Here is a 24,196-nt window from a genome sequence, read left to right on the forward strand (position 1 = left end):
ATCCTATAGCCACTTATCAATCTCTCGCTTCACTTAATTGTTGAAGAGTATATTATGTTGAGATGACAAGTACTTCCTTCGCACTTTTATGTAATCATTCAGAGATATATCCTTCTCCCATTCACCCATCACCCCAATCTTGTTTGATTTGCTTCAGCGACTTAGCCAAAGTGGGTGTTTGTAATTCCTAACACTTGATCCTAGGACCAAAAGTCGTCATCAATGACCTTGTGCCCGCTAAGAGGTTGAGTGTTTCCTTTGTCCATTCGCAGAGCTTCCATTGACTTCTTCTTAACTCTCTCAACATTTCACTCAAACCATCACTTGATGCCAATACCGGACAAGCTAGCAAGGTCACCAGTTGTGAAACCATTGTAATGTTCCTCTGCTGGCGTACAGTAGATGAAGGACAGTAGCATACAGAGAAGTGGAGTCTTGCAGCATATGGAGGGGAGGAAACTGTGGCATACAAAAGAATGTGGTGCAATCTCTGCATGGGTGGAAAAGGAGAGGCGATACACATACGATGAAGAGGGAGAGAAATAAAGTGTACAATTGCTAGAGGTGAGGGTGTACAATGGATAGCTTCAAGCCATGCAGCTAGCAAGCCATACTGTTACATCCCAATTTTTGACCTAGCTTGAAATATAGCCATTGAGGTTTACATGAAGTCAGTTGGCAGTTTAATTTGATATAATTTGGCGAAATGGTAAGTTAGTTAGTCGTTATGATTTCAAGTGCAGATGACATGTTAGTTGATCGCTAATCGCGAATTCATGGAATTAAGATGAAAGGTTAACTGGTATGATTATTTATAATTTAATTATAGAGAAATTCCTTGCAAGGAGCTTGTCGAAGGGGGTGGAAGCATTGTCAGAAAAGGATTAGGCAAGGCATCACCATCACTAGCAGACGGGTAAAGGACCTAGCGATTTGAAACACGATACATCTGTGGAATTGCATGAGTTATTTAAATAAATAATTTAAATAAAATAATTGAGTTAAAATATAAAATGTATCTTAAGAGCTTTAATTTTTAAAAGGATTTTAATTTATCTTTCGTTATATTGTTTTTAATAAATATTTATAAACGTATATTTAAATATAAAATCATTTAACACCATTATAATTTAATAATCAATTAAGTGATGTTTATAAGTGCATATAAGATTTTAATAGTATTCGAATTATAATAACTTTAGAATTATTATAATTTTCGAATTACAACTTTCCAACTTATTCCCTTTCAATTTAATATTCTTTGCTCTTAAATGATAACACTTAGCATAGCAAATCAATTTAATATTTAGCGATTTGGATTGTATATTTGTTCAACTTTTCCAATCTTTTAATTATTTTTCCTTCTTTTTATAATTTGATTTGATTGGTATTCGGATGGTTTTCTTGTAACTGTTGGGTAGCCGTATAGTCGGCTCAACATTATTATATGCAAACATTGTCGTATCTTAGCAATTCACCTTTTGCTTACGGCTTTCTTCTTATGCTTTGGTCGGACTAATAACCCCCAAGCTCGAAATCCTTTTTGAACCGTGTGTTGAATCAGCAGAACCCGGTTTTGAATCCTTCTTGTTGACAGTTCAAGCCCAAACCATTTACCTAGGTTCTCAGACGTGGAAAACAAAGGAAGGAAGACGTTTTCACCCCAAGTATTGGCCCATCTCAGACTGCATTAAGTCACGTAAGGATTTTGAATACAATGTTTTTCTTCCTGAACTTTAACATGATGTTGAGTCGGTCATAGTTTTAAACCTATGCAAGTTTGACATATGTTTTTCATTGTTATTGAAAATATGAAGCCATACGTTTTTCTATTCAGCCCTTTTAATTTATTTGTAATGGATGTATATATAAAGCTAACTGCAGTCATTCCAAATTTATATATATAATCAAGCTTAAATCGACTGCCATAGCATTGATCCAGTTATGGGATTGTTTCTTTTACCATAATTTTCGAATATGTATTATTCTGTAGATCTTTTTTTGAATGACTTTCTTTCTTGATAAAAGATAATATACAGTATGGAATATTGTTTAAATCCAAATTGAATATCAAAAACAAAGTACCAGGGAAATTCACCAAGCTAATAGCCAGAATAAGGTGAATAAGGTACAAGACATAGCAGTAAAGGTTAATTGTTCAGGCACCAAGGAGTCACCGGCCTAATGGCCTGATTATGGTGAGGTGTAGATGAACCTGTTAAAGAGATAATACAAGAATGTTGTCATTATGAGATCTCTCAATAACATAATCCTATAATATGAAATGATAGTTGTAAGTAACCTTCTTGCATAAATGAAAGAGTCGTCTGCTCTGAGATTCCTGAATACCTAGGACTCACCTGGATGTGAAGCCAAGAAGATGGGTGATGAGGTAAGAGAAAGCTATCCTCAATAATATGAATCAGTATCATTTATGCCATTTCAATATTTACCATTTAATATGGATTAATTAATAGCTCATGCACATTCCTGTTACTGTAATCTCCTGCTACCAAGCCGTGTGGTGAGTTAAATTATCAAGAAGCCCAGTGGATGTCAAGATGACCCCTATCAATTCCGGGTAGGAAGGGCCTTTCTTGTCAGAGATCGTGTGGGGATAAGTTGTGGTCCGAGGTTGGGTGGTAAAGCCCCTGACAATGTTCCACCTCTCTCAATATGTCGGACAGGCGTCAAATAGAGATAAGCTATGCATTCCTATGTTTAATGGAAACAAGTATTATCATTATTATTTATGTCGAGGTGAGATTAAATTGAGTGGATTTCATTCTTACTGATATTTACATCTAGATCTAAGAGAGATTCATGGATTGTTTTTCATTTAAATGAATATCCATTATAAGTATATTTCTAATCCTTGAGTTACTGTCACAGTTAAGTAGTCGGAAGGAAAAGAGATCTGAAACCCTAGATTGATTCCGTCGTTGTGAAAGCCCTAGATTAAATCCGTCGTCGCGTAAGCCCTAAATTGAATCTGTGGTCATGGAAGCCCTAAGTGGTAAAGCTGTATCAAGAGCCCTAAATGAACTGATGGTAATTGATGCCCTAATCGGTAAGATGATATGTGATGCCCTAATTTAAATTATAGTGGTATTTAGTTGTAATCATCAAATGATTTTTGAGATAGCAGGTTTTAGATAATAGTCGACTTGTGAAATTGTTATAGTGTATTTGTGGACTAATCCGGGTGATTGCAAAAGCATCCTTAGTTGATTTTTAGTCTCAATTTTCCGAGGTATGCGACTTCAATTTCTGAAGTAATTTCATTTAATGGTATTTCAAGTATTTAGTTGAGAAATTTTGTTTAATTGATTTTAACGGTAAATCTTATTCACATGAACATGAATGATATAACTGTCTTCCTATGAAACGAAGCTATAACTGTATTCATTGACTGTGATAGATGTTAATTAAGACCCTGGAAAAACCGGATATTACACATACAGTGGGGGGAGGAATGAATTGCCAATGACGAAGGATGAAGTTATGTGCCTTCATTATCGTCAACCAGATGCGAATTAAGATAATAACTTAAAGCCAAATATAGAGAATATCCACCAAACAAAGATAGACACCAAATAATAGTACTCAATTACTCTCGGACAAGATCCAAACAAATATAGATCATGACAAATATAGATCAATCTTCAAAAGAAGATGATTGACAGATCTTATGCATAACATGAAATATCCCAATGATATCTCCAACTGCAAAATAGGGTGGTGTTGAACCACCGAAACTGCATAGGCAGAATAGGGAGGATCTTCCACCTCCAAAATTGCATACAACAATCCCTCAGCCTTCAGCCTCCAGAATTATAACAAAGAGTCAAATCCAATCCATAATGAATAACCATGCTAAGCCACCTCCTTATAAAGGCCTCCAGAAAACATCTAGAAATTTAACTAACCTACATTAATAATTATTTTGTCAATTTATTTGTGAAGTTTCTGCAAATTCTATTATAGAATCAGACTTTTCAAATACCCTTGGGTTGCTGTAGATAATCTTCTTTAACTTCTGAATGTAGGAGGAGTTATCAGAATATTGAATGTTGTTTTGAATTTAATTGTCTCTGCAATAAATTCGTATGCAGCAGTATTGCTTAAAGGAGCAGACTTATGTTAATTGTGTCCTCAAACTACAATAACACCCACCCCTTATACCAAGACCAAAGGGCATGTCCCTTAAAGGGACATGACCCTCTCTAGGTCGGCCCATACATCACTTATAGAAATCGGCGCCTGAAGGAGATAATAAAATGTTTAACTAACATAACAATTAGTTATAGTTAGTACAAGATATGTTTGCTGCCAAGGATCATTGCCCATCCTATTGCCAAGTATAGTGTATATACTAACGAGATGGGCATGAAAGCCTAGGTCATACAAATGGAAAAAGACAAACTTCCAGATACTACAAATGAATGATGAGCTACTCGATAAGAATCTTATGAATTGTTTCAGATGCTTATAATCTTGATTAGATGTATGATGATCTTGCATAGTATATCGTGTTTTTACCCTGTGACACACTGCTATACATGTATAATACACATGCGATGTTGGCTTTACATACTAAGCTATTGTATATTGTTTTGGAGATATTCTATCATGAGATAAATGAAATGATGGGCATGAAGACCAAGGTTACATAAACGGAAAAACATGGATTTAATAATCTTTTTCAAGTGATTTGTAAGGTTGCAAGGATAATCTACCCATTAATAAGTGCCTTGTGCCAAATGGTATGTATAAGTGATTTAAGTTATGATCAAGATCTAGAACTTGCTAGTTGAAGAATTCCAATTTTGAATACTTATCTTACTCTCAGTTATTGAACCCTAAAGATTCTCTTTAATGAAGATATCAATATGGAATCAAACTAATGATATGGTGAGTGTCTACATGAGAATGACAAGAATATAAAATATCAACTCAATTGATGCTGAGATGACCACAAATACAATAAAATGAACTCGGGTGAGTATGTGTTTAATTTTATGATATCATGCAAGTATCTTTCTGGAAACATTAAAGTAAAAATGAACCTTGAGTTTTGATCATGATTTAGATTTTGATCCAATTTTGAAAAGAAAAGATATCACTATGCTATATATACATCTTGTATTTGGAATATTCTTTTAGTGTTTAATTTGCAGTAATCATCGAGGACTATGAAACACAAAGGGGAATGGTACGTTACATTCCAATTTTAAATACTCCTTTATAATGTTTGTTTCAATTTCAAGTTCATCGAGGACGATGAACCACAAGGGGAATGGTATGTTACATCCCAATTTTTGACCTAATTTAAAATATAGCCGTTGAGGTTCACATGAAGTCAGTTGACAATTAATTTGTTATAATCTTGTGAAACAGTAAGACAGTTAGTCGTTATAATTTTAAATGAAGATAACAAGTTAGTTGATCATTTATCACGATTTCATCGAATTGAGAAGATGGTTAACCGTTATGATTAAATAATTTATTATGATATTATAATTTAACTGCGGAGAATTTCCTTGCAGGAAACACATCGAAGGGGTGGAAGCATTGTCAGAAAAGAATTAGGCTCAGGAGCATCACCATCACTGGGCAAATAGGTTGAGGACCTAGCAACTTGAAATAGGATACATCTGTGGGACACGCATGAGTTATTTAAATAAATAATTTTAGAAACATAAAATGATTGAGTTAAAACATAAAACATACCACAAGGGATTTTAATTAATCTTCATCATATTATTATAATAAATACTTACATGTGAACACAAATATAAAAATGAAATGGCACCAATAAATTATAGTAACATAATCTAATGATGTCACCTCATCAATATACTTACATGAACATAAATAAGAATATATTATAATAAATGAAATTATAATCTCTTCAACTCCTCTTTACAATTTTTCTTTATTTCTTTTCCCTCTTCATTTTCTTCTTTTTCAAATGGAATCAATGTTGGAATTCTTATGGACTTCTTGAAACCGATAGAAGCCGAGAAGTCATGGTTAGTTTTTTAAGAGAAGTCGTACCAAGACCTCAGAGATCATCCTCATTTTTCCTATTGCGTATCTTATTTTACATTCCAAGCCGAGTTCATACTTTCCAAGTCGTGATAAGAGACAGATTGTTTTAGGCCAACTCACCATTCTTCTACTACGTTTACTGCATATTCAATTTGCTACACCCAGTCATCATCATTATTCCTCACTTTCACTAGACCTTGCAAATATCTGGATCACATTATAATCACGAGCGGGTGGTGCACTAAGCTGAGAAAGAATAGTGGTTGGAGGACGGCAGGAGGCCAAGTTCCAATCAAAATCCCAATCACATACATAACAGGTTACTGTTATTCCCATCTTTTCTGATTTATGATTACAATTGTAGTTGGCTAGGTTAAGAAAGTGTAACATCCCGATTTCTCAATTTTTAATTAACAACTAACATACTCATAGAAAAACAGTTATTACTTCAATTTCATAGGAAGATAGTTAAATCAATCATGTTCATGTGAATGAGACTTACCATTAAAATTAGTTAGACAAAATTTCTTAACTAAGAACTTAAAACACCATCAATGAATTTACCATAGAAATTAAAATCCACATACCATGAAATTTGAACCGATAAATCATTGTAAGAAGGCTTCTGAAATCACCTAGATTATTTTGGATAGATCTTTCTTAGGTTTGTCATTCTTTTGATTACCCTTCTTTTTGAAATGCTTCTTTTTACCTTTATAGGAATTTGTATTAAGAACATGAAGTTCTTCATCTTCTATTTTTAGCTTTCCTCTTTTCTTAAGTTTTATAGATTCTTCCTGAAGGCAATCTCCTTTAGGTCTATCGAAGTCAAGAAGTTTGTCTCTGTCACTTACTCCTTGTGCGAATGTTTCTCATGAATTTGGTAATCCGTCTATAGCCATTAGTGTTAGTTTTGTGTCACTAATGATGGTTCCTCTACTTGCAAGTTCATCTCTTAGACTGGCAACCCTGAGGAAGAAAGAATTCATCGATTCTCCTTTCTTTATTTGTGTGTGATTTAGTTGCCTTCTCAATGCGAGAACTCTAGTTGCATTTTTGAACTCATATGCATTTAGTAATGCATTTATCATATCAAATGTTGTCTGATGTTTCGTTAGCATAGGTACAATATCATTTTTCACTCCATCTAATATGATCTTAATGGCTTTTCTATTTCCTTTACTCCAGATAGTTTTATGAGGTTCAACATTAGGTTGTTTGGATGCTGAATCAACAAATTGTTTACATCATTTTCTTCAAGACTCATCATGATTCTGAATTTCCAGGCATCAAAGTGTTCTTTCCCATCAAACTTGTCCTCGGGTTTGATTGTGTATGCCATTGAAGATAGGAGAATGATGCTAGATATATATCAAGTCTGATTAATTAATTTGCAAAGCCTAGGTTCAACTACCAAAGCTCTGATACCATGTAAAGTTTTTGCAAATTTTGTTATAAAATCAGACTTTTCAAATACCCTTGGGTTGTAGATAATCTTCTTTAACTTTTGAATGTAGGAGTTATCAGAGTATTGAATGTTGTTCTAAATTTAATTCTCTGCAACAAATTCATATGGGGCAGTATTACTTGAAGGAGCAGACTTATGTTAATTGTGTCCTCAAACTACAATAACACCCACCCCTTTATACCAAGACCAAAGGGCATGTCCCTTAAAGGGACATGACCCTCTCTAGGTCGGCCCATACATCACTTGTAGAAATCGGCGCCTTAAGGAGATAATAAAATGTTTGACTAACATAACAATTAGTTATAGTTAGTATAAGATATGTTTGCTGCCAAGGATCGCTGCCCATCCTATTGCCAAGTATAGTGTATATATTGCTTTCGTATGTTATAATGAGTAAAGATTAAGGTGCAGTCTGCTCTTCTCAGACCAGTATGAATATCATGGTTAATATTTAACATTATTAATTTGGGTCTCGCATTTATTAATTAATTAAAGGCCCTTTACAATTTAATTTTATTTCTAGGACTAATTAATTAATTAAATTATTACATTAAAATTGGGACATCACAATCCTCACCGCCCAAAGATTGTTTGCCCTCAAGCAATCCATAATTGAACGAAAACTATCAGTTAGAGAGGAAAGAGGAATGCGACAATATAGAAGATCTGAAATCAAATTCTATATTGTCGTGCTCCTCTTTCCTCTCTTTTGATTCAATTATGTGTCATAAAGGATAGTTATGGAAATGGCAATGTGAAAGCAATCCGTAATTGTTGTGATCCACTATGAACATTACCATTTCAATATCCTTTATTTCACATTTATATTTTGTTAATAAGTGTGCATAGCATGTTGTCCATACCATTCCTTTTGTAGAATTCCTTGAGCTAATTGAAGGAAAATTTCCCTCCATCACCTGACCTCGTTGACTTGATAGGTCTTCCTAACTGCTCTTATTCTAGGGCTTTGAGTGCTAAAGAAAGATTTAAAAATATCTGCCTCCAAACACGGAATGTGTTTCATTGAGCCACACATTAGCATGAACCAGGTCCAAAATTCCTTTTTCCCACCATGCTTTATTAGTATCAAATAGCTGTTGGCAATGTATACGCATCCTATTATTCATCTATGATTGGAAGTTCATTCACCGTACTAGGACTGCTACAAACAAATAGTAATGCCAATACTTCAAATGCATGGTCTTTCATGCCGAGTTTACTATCAAATTTCCTCTGTTGCCTATACATGAGACTCCCTTCACTAGGAATAAACAAGATTGTTCAATCCTTTCTCACAAATATCAATTGTTATCACTTCTATCACTGTGAAAAGTTTTGACCATACATTTTACACCTTGAAAATTGTCAGAAAGAGCAAGATTGTTAGTTATTTTACTAATTGAAAGAAGACTTGTGCTCATGTCAAGAGCATGGCAATCATTCTTCACTGTATAGAAAACATTATTCAAAATGACACGAACATCACCAATTTTTTCAAATGCAACAAGTATTCTTAAATTGATCTGGTTTCAATTGAATACAGAGAAAATGTTCAATATGGAGTCCTGGTCTCTGTTACAACTACTAATTTGAAAAGTTCTTCACTTCATTGTTCTCTATAGAACGCTTCTCATGCATGAAGTGCTTCTCTGTAGAGTTGTGATTTGTTCTTGAAATATATTAGTAATAGCATAATCATGGAAATTTAATTCATCAGCCTTACAACAAACCAAAAATTCAATCAAAAGCTATAAGAATATTTTCAAAAACCAACAAATGTCCCAATTTTGCTTTCCAATAGTGAATTGATAATGGGAAGGGCAGAAACTGTGGTAACAGTGATCAGAATACGAATCCAGAGCCTATTCTGTTTCTGTCTAAGGTGACTCACAAGTGTGCCCGCTTCAGCAGCAGAAGCAAGATGAAGACCAGGTCCCAGCTCTCCAGTATCCTTTTGGTATCTATGCTTTGCTCTGCTATAGCTGAAAATCCAAAATAGCAAGACTTTTTTATCACCTTCAATATCAACAGCAAGCTATTCTATCTAAAGCAATAAATGAAAAAGTCAAGCCAAAAGGAATACTAGTCTCAAGACACATCAAACTAAATATTGCCTCAAAAAAGTGGGTTCCAACGCATATCCCCTAGTATAAGTCCTAGGATGCCCCAAGTAATAATTAATATAATTATACCTCTGACAAAAGATAATTTTATATTGTCTAAACTTTAAAGTGATCATTGGTAAATGATGACTAACTAAAATTAATTACCAAAAGATTCTATGATTACTCTGAAGACTGTGAATGTGAAGTTGTGAACTTCCCCTAATACTTTCCGTAACCCTGTATGTACACATGAAACAACCTCTCCCAGCTGAAATTAAGAGCTTGATAGAAGCAGCAGGCCAAGGGAACTTACAACTTAGAAAGGAATCAAAAGCCCTTTGTGCTGATTATTGCTTGTTGTTTATAGACTATTATTTGGTTTTAAACATATAAATGTGTTATTGTTTTTGGAAATCAATACTTGTTATTTTTAGAAGACTTCCCACTAATTTTAATGGACTGTTTTTTAATTTTAACAGCTAGTATAAACTGTAAGTCTGCTAGTTTATTATGTATCACCCAGTTTTTAAGAACACTGCATATTTAATGCATGGTCGATGTTAAGTTTAGATTTTTGTTATTTTCAACCTTTACAATTATATAAACAAATGCTTCATGCTGTTTCTAACAAGTCAATACAAAATTATTTCACAGCGTGCATGTTTTATTTTCTGCTGAGAACCCAACTGGGGGTCAGCTATTTGCTATTTATTTTTCCTACTATCTAGTGTGACCTTTTTTTTTATGATAATTGTAGGTTGTAAGTAGTTTATTCACTGGTGTAAAGTTTCTGCAAATTCTGTACTAAATAATTCAGACTTCTATGTTATCCTTCGTTGCTGAAAATGATCTTCTTAATAATCTGAAGTATGGAAGAGTTGTCAACTTTTATTCTTTACTGAAATGTTACTTATCTCTGCAATAAATTTGAATTGGTATTATTGCTTGAGGGAGTAGACTTGTAATTATTGTGTGTCCTCAAACTGCAATAATTCCTACCTTTAATATCATGACCAAAGGGTATGTCCCTCAAAGGGACATGACCGTTCCTAGGTCGGTTTATACTCCTTTCCAGATATCAGCAACTTGAAGATAATGATTAATCATAAACACAACTAACATATTATGTTAAGTTTAGTTTAACATAAACCTATCGTAAAAATCGTCGCCTATCCTAGAGGTATATGACATGTATATAATGTCTTGAAGTGATATTAAAGGAAGAAGACTAAGTGCGGTCTGCACTCTCAGACCAGTACATTGTCACAGTTATGAACTTAACAACTGGCACAATTAATTTTCAGTTAGTGCAACAAATAGTGAGTTCAAATTCAAAATCTTGACTTTTTGTATCAGAGCAATTTGGTTAGTGTCTATATTTTCTGCATTGTAGGAATTTGTTTCAAATCTCTGAAACAGCTGATCATGGCAAATTGTAACTCCAAAATTTAGTGGAAATTGTTATGACTATTGGGCCATCAAGAGGATGACTCTTTTGACCAAACAAGACTTGCAGGAAATTGTAGACACTGGTTATGAAGAGTCAAGCTGACATCTCTTGAGTTTGACTGCTTGGTTCTCTCTTAATCAATGAAGAAAGACTGAAAACACTGGGTAGAAAACCATAGGAAGACACTTGCCTCATATTTATAGATCAATAAGAAATTAAAAATGAAAGTGACAACACTAGTAGAAAAAGCAACCCAAGATATATCAAAGATCGAAATCAGGATTATTTAAGAGGACACAGGGAAAGAGGTTGTTCAGCTACAAGATAAAATGGAACACGTAGATCTGATAAGTGAAATATTTGATGTCATCATCACGACAGATACGGTCCTTTTAAAGGGAATGTAGATTAAAAGCTGCCGATGAACAATAAGTGCTAATAAGTGGATATTATTCTATAATTTAGTATCCAACTCTGATATTTGAACATCTTATTACTGTCAAACTATGCTTACATACTAAATAATTTTAGATATTCTCTGGACATTATCTTATCTTTTCCTTCTTTTGCTCCTATCTTCTCTTCCTCTCCCTTGTTGTTTTAAATGAACTCTCCTCCCTTTTACAACTTAATTCCAAGGAACCACATTTCTTTATTGCATATCTCTTGACTTTTCATTAGATTTAGTTAATTTATATTATTCTATATTTTATTATTTATTTACTATATTATTTTACATTTAATATTATTTATTATTAAAACCTATTTAGAAAGGTAACATACTTTCTACAATATTCTCTCTTGTAGTTAATTTGATTTATTCATTCATTGAAATTTTTTTATTATTTAATTGTTCTAAAATTTATTTTATTGATATATATATATATATATATATATATGTTATTATTTTATATTTTGATATTATTTTAATATATGGTTTTACTATCATTAATTATTTAATTACAGTGACTCATTAATTATTAGGGCCCTCTCTGAATATTATTTCATTAATTATTTAGTTATTTATTTAATAATATTATCATTTGAGTCAATAAGTTTGACTAAAAACTATGCAATTTATAGACTCGGGACTGCCAAACTCACTAAGACTCAACAAGTATAGGGCCAAGCGACACCCTAGGCTAGTCGAAGAGGTCCAAACATAGGCCCGTCTAAGTCCAAGGCAAGACTCGCCAAAACTCAGGACTTGCAAGCTCGGCTTAGATCCGGTGAGTTCATTTCATTCTAGTGGCAAAAAAGAAGAGTGGGTTGTGAGGGACAAAGAAGGGCAACCAGCAAGGAGGAGCGAAAAATCATCAACAAATCATTAACAAATCACGTAGGGGCAGCTTAATACTTGCATTTGGTGCATCAAAAGCCACATACCGACGATTGCAAAGACGTTGCATCTCATTCCAAGTTTGTTCTAAACAGTAAAAATTGGATTATGTTTTGTTTGTAAACGTATTTTCTAAGCAAAAAAACTTTTTTTTTAACATTTCAATTCTTTTCCTTTCAAACTTCAAAGGAAGTATAATAAGAAAAGCCATCATTTTTTTAAGAAAGTTACAAACCCTACCCTTTTTTTTAAATTTATAAATAACATTGCACAAACGTTAATATTTTTGTAATATTTTCTTATTGTAACAGCCTTGAACTTTTGAAAACCATTTATTTTCACAATGTCTATTCCTAAAGGCTAAATCAGGCTAAATGTAAATATAGCAAAACAAATTTTCATTGCGTCATTAGTAGATTGAAATATCATGTCACCTAAATATGCACCTTTTGAGGTTGGTTGTCAATGCCAAGTACAATTACAAACATTTGCAGCACAAAAGGAAATGAAGAAGAGGCAAGGGCAGGAATTGGTGAGTATTGGCTCAGATTGTGTTAGAGAGGCTTCTTCCTTGCCTCCATTCCATCCTAGTGCTTTTTCTTGTGCTTGTGCTTGTGCTTATGGTTCTGCCTTTGCTTTTTCTAGTGTTAGTGACACTATTGGCATTGGTCCTAAAGTTCATAAATCTTAAAAAGATTCATTTTTTGAGCCACACACTACTCCTGGTTCACAACCTCCACTTGAGAGCATGACTCGGAACAAGGAGGTGTATGGTGCAGCTAGACATGCAATTAGCAAGTTTTGGTACTATTGCACCACTTCATTTTTGTAACCGAGTAATTATTATTTGATTGTTTTAAAATTTGCAGTTTTGACTAATGATTTTTTATTAGAGCTTTATTTAATCTATTTGTGACATGTCTCCTTATTGGCATGACCATTTATGGGACAGGGTTCAAAGCCCCTACTGATTCTAAGTTAAGTGGCCCGGCTTTTGCAAAGACGGTGATGATTTAAAAGCCACATTAGAGGACTGATGTGAGTTATAAAGCAAAAAGGGTTGCACCATGATGACTAATGGTTGGACCGACAAGATTAATAGAATGCTCATAAATATCCATGTTCCTTGCATAGGTGATTAATCATTCTACTTCCTTAAATGCAATGAATAATTTGGATTCTATTTAGTGATTAATATTTTCAATTTATGATTTATTGATTGATCGTTGATTTTGCTTTATTCTCAAGTGCCACCATGTTCTTAAAGTTCATTGATGCTTATGCACATAGCAAAAATGTCACAGACATTAAATGTAAATCTATAAAGGAAGTCATGCTCAAGTGAGGAAAAAATAATTCAAGTGGTGACTAACAATGCAGCAAATTATATTGTTGCAGGTAGACTTTTGATGGAGTCACTTTAACATACTTTGGTCTCCATATGCCGCCAATTGCCTTGACTTCATATTGGAGAATATTGGCAAACTTCTATGGGTCAAGATATGCATAGAAAAGGCCAAAAACATTTGTAGAATTGCGTGCAATCAATAAGTCCTTGGCCTAATGAGGCTATATACAGGGCAAAGGGAGTTGGCTCATCCTAGAATCACTAGATTGTCCACCAATTTCATCACATTACAATCCTTGATTTAGTAAAAGGCATCATTGAGGTGCATCTTTGTTGATGAGGAATGTGGACTTCCTCGTCCTATGTTATGAACAATGTAGAGATTGATGTGGCACTTTGTTTTTTTCGATGAACTAGGATTTTGGGCCCCTTGTGCAAAGATTGTGAAGGTAAACATTTTTATAAATTCTACATTGTGTTTTACTTTGAATTTTTGTTCCTCTTTTTTGTTTGCAACTTTGTTTTATTTTCATGCACACTTGACCATTAATGTTTCACAATATTTGCAATTCATTGAGCCCCTAGTAGTTCTCCTACAAATTGCTGATGGGGAGAAGCCCACAATTTGCTACCTATATGAGGGCACAGATAGAGCCAAGGAGGCCACTAGATCCATCAATGGAGGAGATGACAGAAAGTATCGTCCCATTTGGGAGATAATTAATAGGAGATGGCATCTCTAGCTTCACCATCTCATCCATGCAGCCACTCATTATCTCAATCCATAATTAATAGGAGATGGCATCTCTAGCTTCGCCATCTCATCCATGCAGCCGTTTATTATCTCAATCCAGCATTCCATTTTTGTGTTGATTTAAAGGCATGAGTAGGTTCTTAATAGGCTCTACTCACTTATGGAAGATATGTCTACTGGTGATAGCAGCAATATCATCCATGAGATAGAGGCCTTTTTTTAATGCATAAGGGGAGCTCTTCTCTCGTTAAATTTGCAAAGATAGACAGACAAAATTGCAGCCAAGTCAAAATATATTCTAAGTGCATAATTTGATTTTATAACAGTCTTAAAGTTGGAAATGAGACTTTTTTTTCTTATCTCAGATAGATGGTCGCAACTATTTGGTCCTAAAACACCAAACTTTAAGAGAATTAACCCAACTATGCAGTATTTTGGGTTGTGAGCCCAATTAGAGTATGTTACAGGCACAACTGATGTCGGTGAGCATGGCTTGGAGTCACGGCAGAGACTATGGTTGTTGATTCATCCACGACCTACCTTAGACGCCTTTGTAGGCAGGGTGCAGCTCGTTTGAGCCATTGACTCGTAGTTTTTATTTAATATTTATTTTAAACATTCATGGATTTCATATTCCATTATTTTTGTTTACATTTAACAATATTTATATATTTATGTTTGGAATTTCCTTCAGCTATAATTTGCATTTATACTTATGTGGTTGATGTATACTTGTGTATGTGATCAAATTAGCTTCTATTTGATGATGTTATTATGTCTTTAAGGTTTACTTCATAAAGGGGGCATGAAACAAGTTAAAATCCTAAAAAAATCCTAAATTTCTTGGTTTTTTCATTTTGCCAAGTCTATGCTCATATGAATGAATAGCTAGCTAGCAATATGGTTTGTTCCTTTCTTGGATAATTGTTTCAAAATTTAAAATGTTATCTTTACAGCTAAGTGCTGCATCTTGATTGCTCTTTCTTGTGTGCAAAGATTAAATTGTAGCTTCCATAGAAAAGAAAAAGATACCAAAGTTTGGGTGGCCAGCACTCTTTTAACTCTTCTTTTTGCATTGCAATCAGGAGAACAATCTTCCAAGAATATTCTGTAAACACTTGAGAAAGTCAAAAAAAAAAGTTCTAAACTTTTTTGTTTGTTAATAATTTAAAGTTGAAGCACTTCAAAAATAAAATGCAAATTCTCACACAATGAGATTCTAATGACTAAGGTGATAACTTTACGTGAAAAAATAAACTGCGTCTAAGCTACAAAAGCCAGGTAATAGCACTGATACTTACAAATTGATGATTACAAATGCCAGCTAATACTACTTTGGTTTTAATTTTGTTTTGTTTCTCCAAGATGATACAGTAGTTTAAAAAGAAAAAAAGGTAATTTAATAGCCAAAACAACTTACAAGAAGAAATACAAGCCCCATGATAAACTTGAACCTAAAACTGCAGGAAAGAAGCCAGAATAGAGTCCCCTCAACCCCTGTAAACTTGAGAACATAGTAGAAAATAAGAAGTCATTAAATGCATTGCTGCATGGGGAATAAATGAACAATTTCTTATTCATATATTAACAGTGATAATAGAAGAGCTTGCTAATATGCAAATAAGCATTAATTTCCATAATTGATCTCCTTTAACCTGGGTGCTTGAAAATTAACATTCCTCGTCTCTAATGTGTCTCCTAAAGGTAAATACTGGATAGATACAATCTCACAAAATACTGCAATATATGTATAATTCAAATAAAAACAGAAGGAAAGAAAAGAAGTACACGTATTTTCATCAAGTCAATGACTAGAAATTGTAAAAAGGGGAATACAAAACCCCTTTGAAAAGGATCATTTATCAAAAAATCAAGTTGTGGATAAGAAGAAAATATAAGTGAAGTAGGATATGTGCTTGGGTAATAATTTGTACTGTGCCAAACCTCTACTGCCTCATTTATTTTTGCATAAAAGGAAGCAAGCCAACCAAGGCGGCAAAAACTCATATTAAAATTTTGATTAGGTGAATGTTCAGGCTTGCGATTTACAAAATCATAAGGTGCTCTACATAGTACAGAGGAATGGATGTGAAAGATGTAAGCTTATTCTCTATATAAATGTATTTCATGCAAGCTATGCCAATGAATTTTCAATTGAAGGACAACAGCATACATTAAAGAAAATTTAATAAGAACAAAACCACAGAAATTTAATGTGTGTTGGGTGCAAAGGCTAAGGATATTGCTCAGTATTCTTGAAGAGTTTTTAATAAAGAGAGCATTTTTTTCTGCTTAACTTAAAAATGTAAACTACTGTTTTGCCTTGGTATCACAAATTGTCCATTGAAGCTATATAATGCATGAGAAAAGGAGGCCAAAATAATATAATGGATTAAAGAGGTTAACAACCATCTCTTGGTCACATGAATCCTAATAAATGGTTTTCGAAAGATATTTATCATTATTATAAGTTGAATTTATTCAATGCAGTTTGTTTTACATTTGTTTTCTGTGATAGGAGTCATACTTGCTTCCATCTTGCATAGCGAACAAATAGAAAACTAGTCATATCTCTGGAATGAGAAAGTTCAACCTGAATAATTTTATGCCAATTCAAAAATCATGGGAAGGAAATAAGAGCATGATTACAATGTTTGTTTCCAGCACAGAAAACAAAAATACAAAACTCTGATTTGTGTACTCAATTTAGAATGCATCTAGTTTCTGCCTATTACTAATGACACAAGAAAATCAAGTAAAGAGATAAGAATGATATTGATCAGGTCTAGCGGAAAGGAGATTGAAGATTTACAAACCGAGTAGCTTGTGCGTATTTCATCTCAACGCACTAAGTTTTGTGATAATTCCAGATAAGCATGTCAACTATGGTCATTGGCATCAAAAATCAATTAGAATCTGCTCATGATCCTAGCCCTTGCAGTCAGTGAACACAATGTCACTTTCGCTACTGGCCAACGACCATATATTGCTCAAATAGTTATTATAAACCCAATTTATGTTTAAAATATTCACATAAAACAGGGAGTTGTTCAAATCAGAGAAAAAGATAGAACTTAGGAAAAAATCGTCTAGACTTGTAACAGGTTAGTAATAGGTTTATCTGAAACATCATTGAAATCAAACTAAAAGTGAATGAATTTCTCGCCAAATCCATATTAGATCAATATCGTCCTGATGTCTATTGTAGAGGCCAGAGCACTGTTTTTTATTAAGTAAAATAGGTTTTGAAGGGGCCCTGAAACCCTTCACAAAAAACAACAAACATAAAATGGGCATGGCAAAGGACAAAAGCCAGCCAGAGCGAAAGACAACACGATCAAAAAGGGCAAAGCCCCCACAAAAAGACCACCAACTAGAACACACAAGAACAACTCACATGTAGCCCAGACACTTCAGCAGCTCCACAGCATTGAGCTCCAGCTTGTCCATCTCCTCAGCAGCTTTCCTAATCTCCAGGATCTCTTTAGCAGCAGTGCAATCCTTCTTCTTAGCGTTGACTCTGGTCCTTCTGCTAGGGCCAGACTGAATGTTCCCAGGAGAATCCTTTTCATCTGCAACCTGTATAATGGCCCTGTCCGTGTTAAGGCTCTCCATCTTACCAAGGAGAATCTTGATATGATCATTGGAGGCCTTTAAAAACTTGTAGCTTTGAATAGCAATGCTTTTCAAAGCATTCTCCATGCTGGAACACTTGCTTTCCAGTGCAAAGATCCTGTCCTCCAACCCTTTTATAATCAGCAGTCTCCTTCACTCTCCCACCCATATCAACATTATCCCCCACATTCAGGTTGACCCCATCGACCAAATCCCTACCAACAGCAGCAGCATCCAATATATCCACCTTACTCTCCATGGCTCTAATTTTCAAATGAATGTCCTTGAACTCATGGAAGGACCACTTAATAGCTTTGTAAAAATCCAGCACCCCATTCTTGGTGGTAAGAAGCACATCAAGGCCCCAATCTCTACTGGTATCACTGAGAATAAGCATCGAGGGATCAATCATCTGGTCCAAATTCACATCTCCCTTCTCCTTAGCATTAATGGGGATATTATTCCTCTGCCTGGGAACCCTTAACTTCAGCTTCTCCATGTCCACAGAAGTTCAGTTCTCATAATCCTTAGCAGGAGGGCTGTCATCTTTAGGCCTGTCAGCCTAAACAAGAGTGAAATCGTCAACATCCAGCACATTGTAGGGGGTGCTAAGCTCCTCCGGGCTCTTAGTGGTATCTTGGAGGTGGGGCTTCCTCTTCCTCTTGCTCTGCTCCCCAGGCTCATCCCTATGCGTGTCCATATCTGCATCATTTTCGTTGTACTCTTTATCGGAGGAGACCTCACCCTTGGGGTTCTTTCTTTTCTTCCCCAAATACTTGTTGCTTTTAGGCATGGGTTTCTTCTTAGGGGTATCCCCTTCAGCTTTATTCTTGTTACCCTTTCCATCTTCCTCATTCGACTATGAATCCCCACTAACATCACTATCACAAAAATTCTCATCATCAAATGATTTGGAAGCTTCAGTCTCCTCCCTAGAAGCAGAATTGGCTTGGAAAGATGGCCCGACCACACTAGCCTTAAGGTGCTTGTAAATGAGGACCATTAAACCATCATGAACAGGGGGGTTAGTAACTTCTTGAGAGCATATACCATTAAAGCTAGTATTCAGAGAGGTGAACTGTGATAAGGGATAGAAATATTTTTGTTATGACGGAAATGGTTAACCAAACAAAGTGGTTAGTGCATACTCTAGAAATATGGTCAACCAAGGTGACAAAATACATAGAGGCCAGAGCACTAATCTTTAGAATGATTAAACTAAGAAATCTCGGATGGAAAACTAAGGGCTTGTTATGAACTTGATTTCCATTATCCAAACCATTCTCAAAGCACATTTTGGATCAAACCATGGGTATTAGAATGACTTAGAGAGTTCTACTTTGCATTCCTGAAAAAAGGTGCACAGAGGCCACAAACAACATTTACAAATGGTTTTTTTAAGTTGTTATGTTTTTTGAGCACGGGTTAAAAGGACATAGTCGGTTGTCCCCCGAAATGCTTAGAGGCATCTTAAACACCCCCAATGTATCTTGGGGGCAACTAGTCAACCCATTACCATTTTTAGGACATCCTCAATGATTGGGGACATTTTTTGTTATACAATTTTTAGATGGATGCCTTGGAAACATACCCAATGCATCCCATGTACCTAGAACACCTCAAGAACAAAGACAGGAGCTAAACCCCTGCAGACACATCCTTGTGTACCCTTGCCTAATATCAACAAATAAATATTCCATATGTTATTCGAGCATCATATGTATCATACAAATAATTTATGAATGAGATGACTCTTCCCCTATTTCTAATTCTTTGTTATCTATGCTATATTTGTACAGTATCACTGTGTTCAAGAGGTTCTTGTAACATAAGTGTGTGTGTAATTTTTTTTCCTACAATATCTAGGACTATCCATTTGAGTTTGGCATAAGTTTCCATCTAAATTTCTATCTAGAAGTCTTCTCAAATTTATATAAAGTGTAATCTTCTCTCTACTGAAACCCTCAAAGTGAGATTTGCTCAAACATTGTGATGCTCTAATGGGGTTAAGGGTTTATAATACTATTACAGGCTATTTTCCTTGGTCTAAAATTATTTGAGGCAATATCACTCTTTTTTACAAGGAAAGAACTAACAAAATTGGTTTTGCTAAATTGGTTTTGCTAGTTCTTTTTGATGACACCACTCTCAAAAATGACTCTTCTGGCCACAATACTATATGCCCTTGTATGAAAGAGATTGCCTAAATGGTCATATGCCTTAGATTATTATGGTATATTCAATGTTTTTAGATAACCACTTACACAAAAGAAATTATATTTTCTCATTAGCGATTGCTAATAAGCACATTATACCTATATGTATAAGTGACAATTTTTAAGTGGTGCATAAATAATTAAGAGTTATTTTATAATTTTAGTTTTATAGTCCCCATTAAAATATTACCAAAATTCATTAAGGAAAGTAATGAAACAAATAATGATTTCAATGTTCAATATTAACAAAGGAGAAAAAGTCTCCTTAAATAAGGAGAGACGAAAGAATGAGATTAAACCTATTCTAAACTTCAAAGAAGGTTTCTTCCCATGTAAATATTTAGGTTTACCTCTGGATAAGGGGGTCAAATCAAATCTCTTATGGGAAAGTACAATTCAAAATATCTCTAAGAAACTAGATCAATGGAAAGGAAAATGGTTATCAAATGCGGGAAGGGCTGTTATGATCAGGTCAGTCCTCTCTGCAGTTCCTATTTATCAGATGATGAGCATGAGAATCCCGGCAGGTATTAATAAGGAGATAGCTCGAAAGTTAAGGAGTTTTTCCTGGCAAGGGTCAGAGGAGAAATCTAAACTAGCTTTAATTGCTTGGAATAAAATTTGTAAGCCAAAAGAAGGAGGAGGTTTGGGAATAAAAGACCTTACGCTTCAAAACAAGGCCTTGGGGGCGAAACTAGTATGGAGAATGATTAAAAACCCAAAGGCAAAATGGGTTAAAATACTAAGATATAAATACTTACTAGGAGAAGAGGAGGAAAGTGTTTTTCGTTCTAATAATTATCTAACGGGCTCACGCATATGTAACTTCATAAAAGAATGTAAAGATATAGTATTAGAGTCCCTTTCTTGGGACGTGAAAAGCGGGGATAAGGCTCTATTCTAGGATGACTCATGGGGTGGAAAACCGGCCCTTCGTGAAATTCTTGGGAACGATCAGCTGATTGAACTAATCAAACATAGTAAGGGAGAGCGGGTTAAAGACTATTTTTCACAGATTAATAATAATGAGGGGAGTAGCTAGGCATGGAATTCTCTAGAGGGATACAAACTTCCCCTTGATTTCCAAGATAAACTTAACAAGGCTCTACAAGAACGAAACTTCTATCCACACTCTGGGGAGGACATAATCATATGGGCTGCATCAAAGAGTGGGGTATACAATTCGAAAGAAGGTTTCAAAGTTATATCTGGGATAGATAACCCATCCACCAATCTTCCCATTGATCTATGTTGGAATAGAAATTGTCTTCCTAAGGCAGGTCTATTCTCATGGGCTGCTTTCAAGAAAAGGATTCTCACCGCTGAATGGTTTGAAAAAATAGGGTACCATGGTCCTTCTAGGTGTGCCCTTTGTGAGAAAGAAAGTGAGACGATAAATCATATTTTGTTAAATTGTGAGTATGCCAATAAATGTTGACATTGGGTTCTGGAGAAATTAGATCTGAAGACTGCTCTTCAAAATGATATCACAGAAGTTTTTATTTCATGGCAGAGATCATGTAAGGAGGATTTATACAGTAAAATGAGATACATAATCCCATCTCTGTTAATCTGGGAATTATGGAAGGAAAGGAACCGTAGGATTTTTCAAGATAAAAGGATGAACATTGAGAGATTTTTGAACAAACTAAAGGCAAATATTGTCGAAATTACAAACAATAGAAATATGTTGGGACAATCAATGATGGAATTCTCACTAGAAGACAACAACCAAAGAAAGAAGTGGTATGGCTTGAAAGTTCCTCCCTGGATTGGATCTAGCGTTGACAATAAATCCTTATCAAGGGCGGACTATAAATGGAAACCATCGGAGCAAGGATGGATTAAGTTGAACTTTGATGGGGCAACTAGGGGAAACCCTGGAGTGGCGGGAATAGGGATATGTTTACATAATGCAGAAGGAAAGATATTAGGAAGGATAGCAAAACCTATAGGAATTAAGACAAATAACGAAGCTAAAATAGAAGCTATAAGATTAGGTCTAGCATGGTGCAAAAAATGGAGGCTTAAAAGAATTGCGATTGAAGGAGACTCGGCCATTATTATAAATGCAATAAGACAGGATAGAACGCCAAACTAGAAATTAAATAGTGTTATTGAACAAATAATGGAATCTCTTGAAGATATAGGAGATTATACAGTGAATCACATTTTCAAGGAGGGCAATACAGACGCAGATAAGTTAGCTAACCTAGGAGCTGATGGGCAAGAAATTGAAGAAATTCATGAGAGTTTGAAAGAAGAACTTGGAAGGTGAAGAAATATGATTTCAAAATAGGAAATCAAGATTACATGTAAATAAATGTAAATAAATTTAAAGGTAAACAAGTATAGAAACAGTTGTGAGTATAATATAAAAATGCAAAAATACAAATGTAAGCACACACAAACACACACACACACACACATATATTGCCTTCTTACATAGCAGACTTCAAGATAGGGAATGTAACAAGTTAATTTCTCATTTAGTCAAAACAATCATCATATATTAGGGGCATGCCAACCTACAATGTAGTCTCATCGATCACAAAAATGATAATCTTTAAAACAGAAAATGTTATGACAAATTAAAAGGTTCCTAAAGTGCTCATAAATTTCTTATGTTCATAATAATGAAATAAAGCTTATAGCATGACTGCCAATAGAAATGAACTTAGATTGTAATGTTTTATTTAGTAGACTAACTCAAGAATTAAGATATGCAATTCCATAATTTCATTAATACCTAACCTGAACTAGCTTTATGAGGATTGAATCATGGAAATGATTAATTAACTGTAAATTAGGAGAAGAGAGGTGGAATGGTGTATTTTGCAGGTAAACAGGAAAAGCATAACAGACCAAAAAGGCAGAAATAAAGAAAAGGAGGCCCGAGAACTTATCAAAGCTAAGGCAAATACTCGAAGAGCGAGGATGAGAGAAAATAACATGATTTTTCAAAAGCGCAATTAAAGTTAAAGGAAGGCTCATTAGCTCTAAAGATAAGAGCAAGGTATATGTAATCTCTATCTAAATAAATGTGCGGCACAAGATGAGAATGCTCATTAGTTCTTCTTAAAAGAACATTGTATTCAAAAGATTAATGAATATTTGTGTTCACTATCATGGAGGTATGCCTCCTTTAATATGTATTGAAGAGGGAATGCCCTCTTCAACTCCATCAAGTGGAGCTTTGTAATCCTACACTTGTAGGAACTCTAAATTTGATATATTATTTCTGCACTAAAGTCTCGGGCCAGACTGGAGGTTTTCTTCCCCATTCTTTCCTACCAGTGCTCGCACGAATGGAGGAAAATGTAAAAAGATAAATTTTAAATAAATAAAATCAAGGCTTCGGCCGTTTACTGATCAAAAATTTAAAATTTAAAAAAAAAAAAAAAAAAAAAGGTCCCCTTAAATAAGAGTTACAAATGATTTTTCCAAGCGTTTGTATTGGTTAGGTTTCTCCTAAAGGTATCTTTGAAATCCTCACATAATCAAACAATTCTGGTGGGTTGCAAGTAGAATCTCAATCTCTATGATTGCTACATGCTTTGAGTCTAGAGATTCTATTTTGCTTATAATGGCTTATGCTCCCACTAACTCCCTAAGTAAGTGGTGCTCCGGTCACGTATAAGAAATGTTTTTTCTATGTTCCTATTCTTCCTTGGATTCTAGGAAGTGACCATAATGCCATTACTAGCCTGAATGAAAAAAACAATGGGATTGAGTGTCTTAGGTCATCATCAACCTTGTTAAGGAATAATATTTCCTTTCTCAATCTAGTAGACGCAATTACACAAAATATAATATTCAAATGGAACGATCATAGATGTAAAATTGA

General features: G+C 34.5%; 1 protein-coding gene across 4 annotated transcripts in view; it reads right to left on the reverse strand.

Moving 5' to 3' along the window:
* FOLT1 (folate transporter 1) overlaps window positions 1-24,196 on the reverse strand; it is a 242,002-nt gene that overhangs the window by 174,449 nt on the left and 43,357 nt on the right. For 2 of the 4 annotated variants that reach the window (XM_089801153.1, XM_089801152.1), the window contains exons 3-4: window positions 15,939-16,015; window positions 9,414-9,504 (exon numbers count right to left, since the gene is read on the reverse strand). In XM_089801153.1, coding sequence (XP_089657279.1) covers window positions 9,414-9,504; window positions 15,939-16,015 — 168 coding nt within the window. Of the gene's footprint in view, window positions 1-9,413; window positions 9,505-15,938; window positions 16,023-24,196 lie in introns of all 4 variants that reach the window. The other 2 variants (XM_089801155.1, XM_089801154.1) reach the window with 2 other exon arrangements.

Source organism: Cupressus sempervirens, chromosome 9, assembly GCF_028749045.1.
Source record: "Cupressus sempervirens isolate cs-2001-9-10 chromosome 9, ASM2874904v1, whole genome shotgun sequence".
NCBI classification, from domain to species: domain Eukaryota; kingdom Viridiplantae; phylum Streptophyta; class Pinopsida; order Cupressales; family Cupressaceae; genus Cupressus; species Cupressus sempervirens.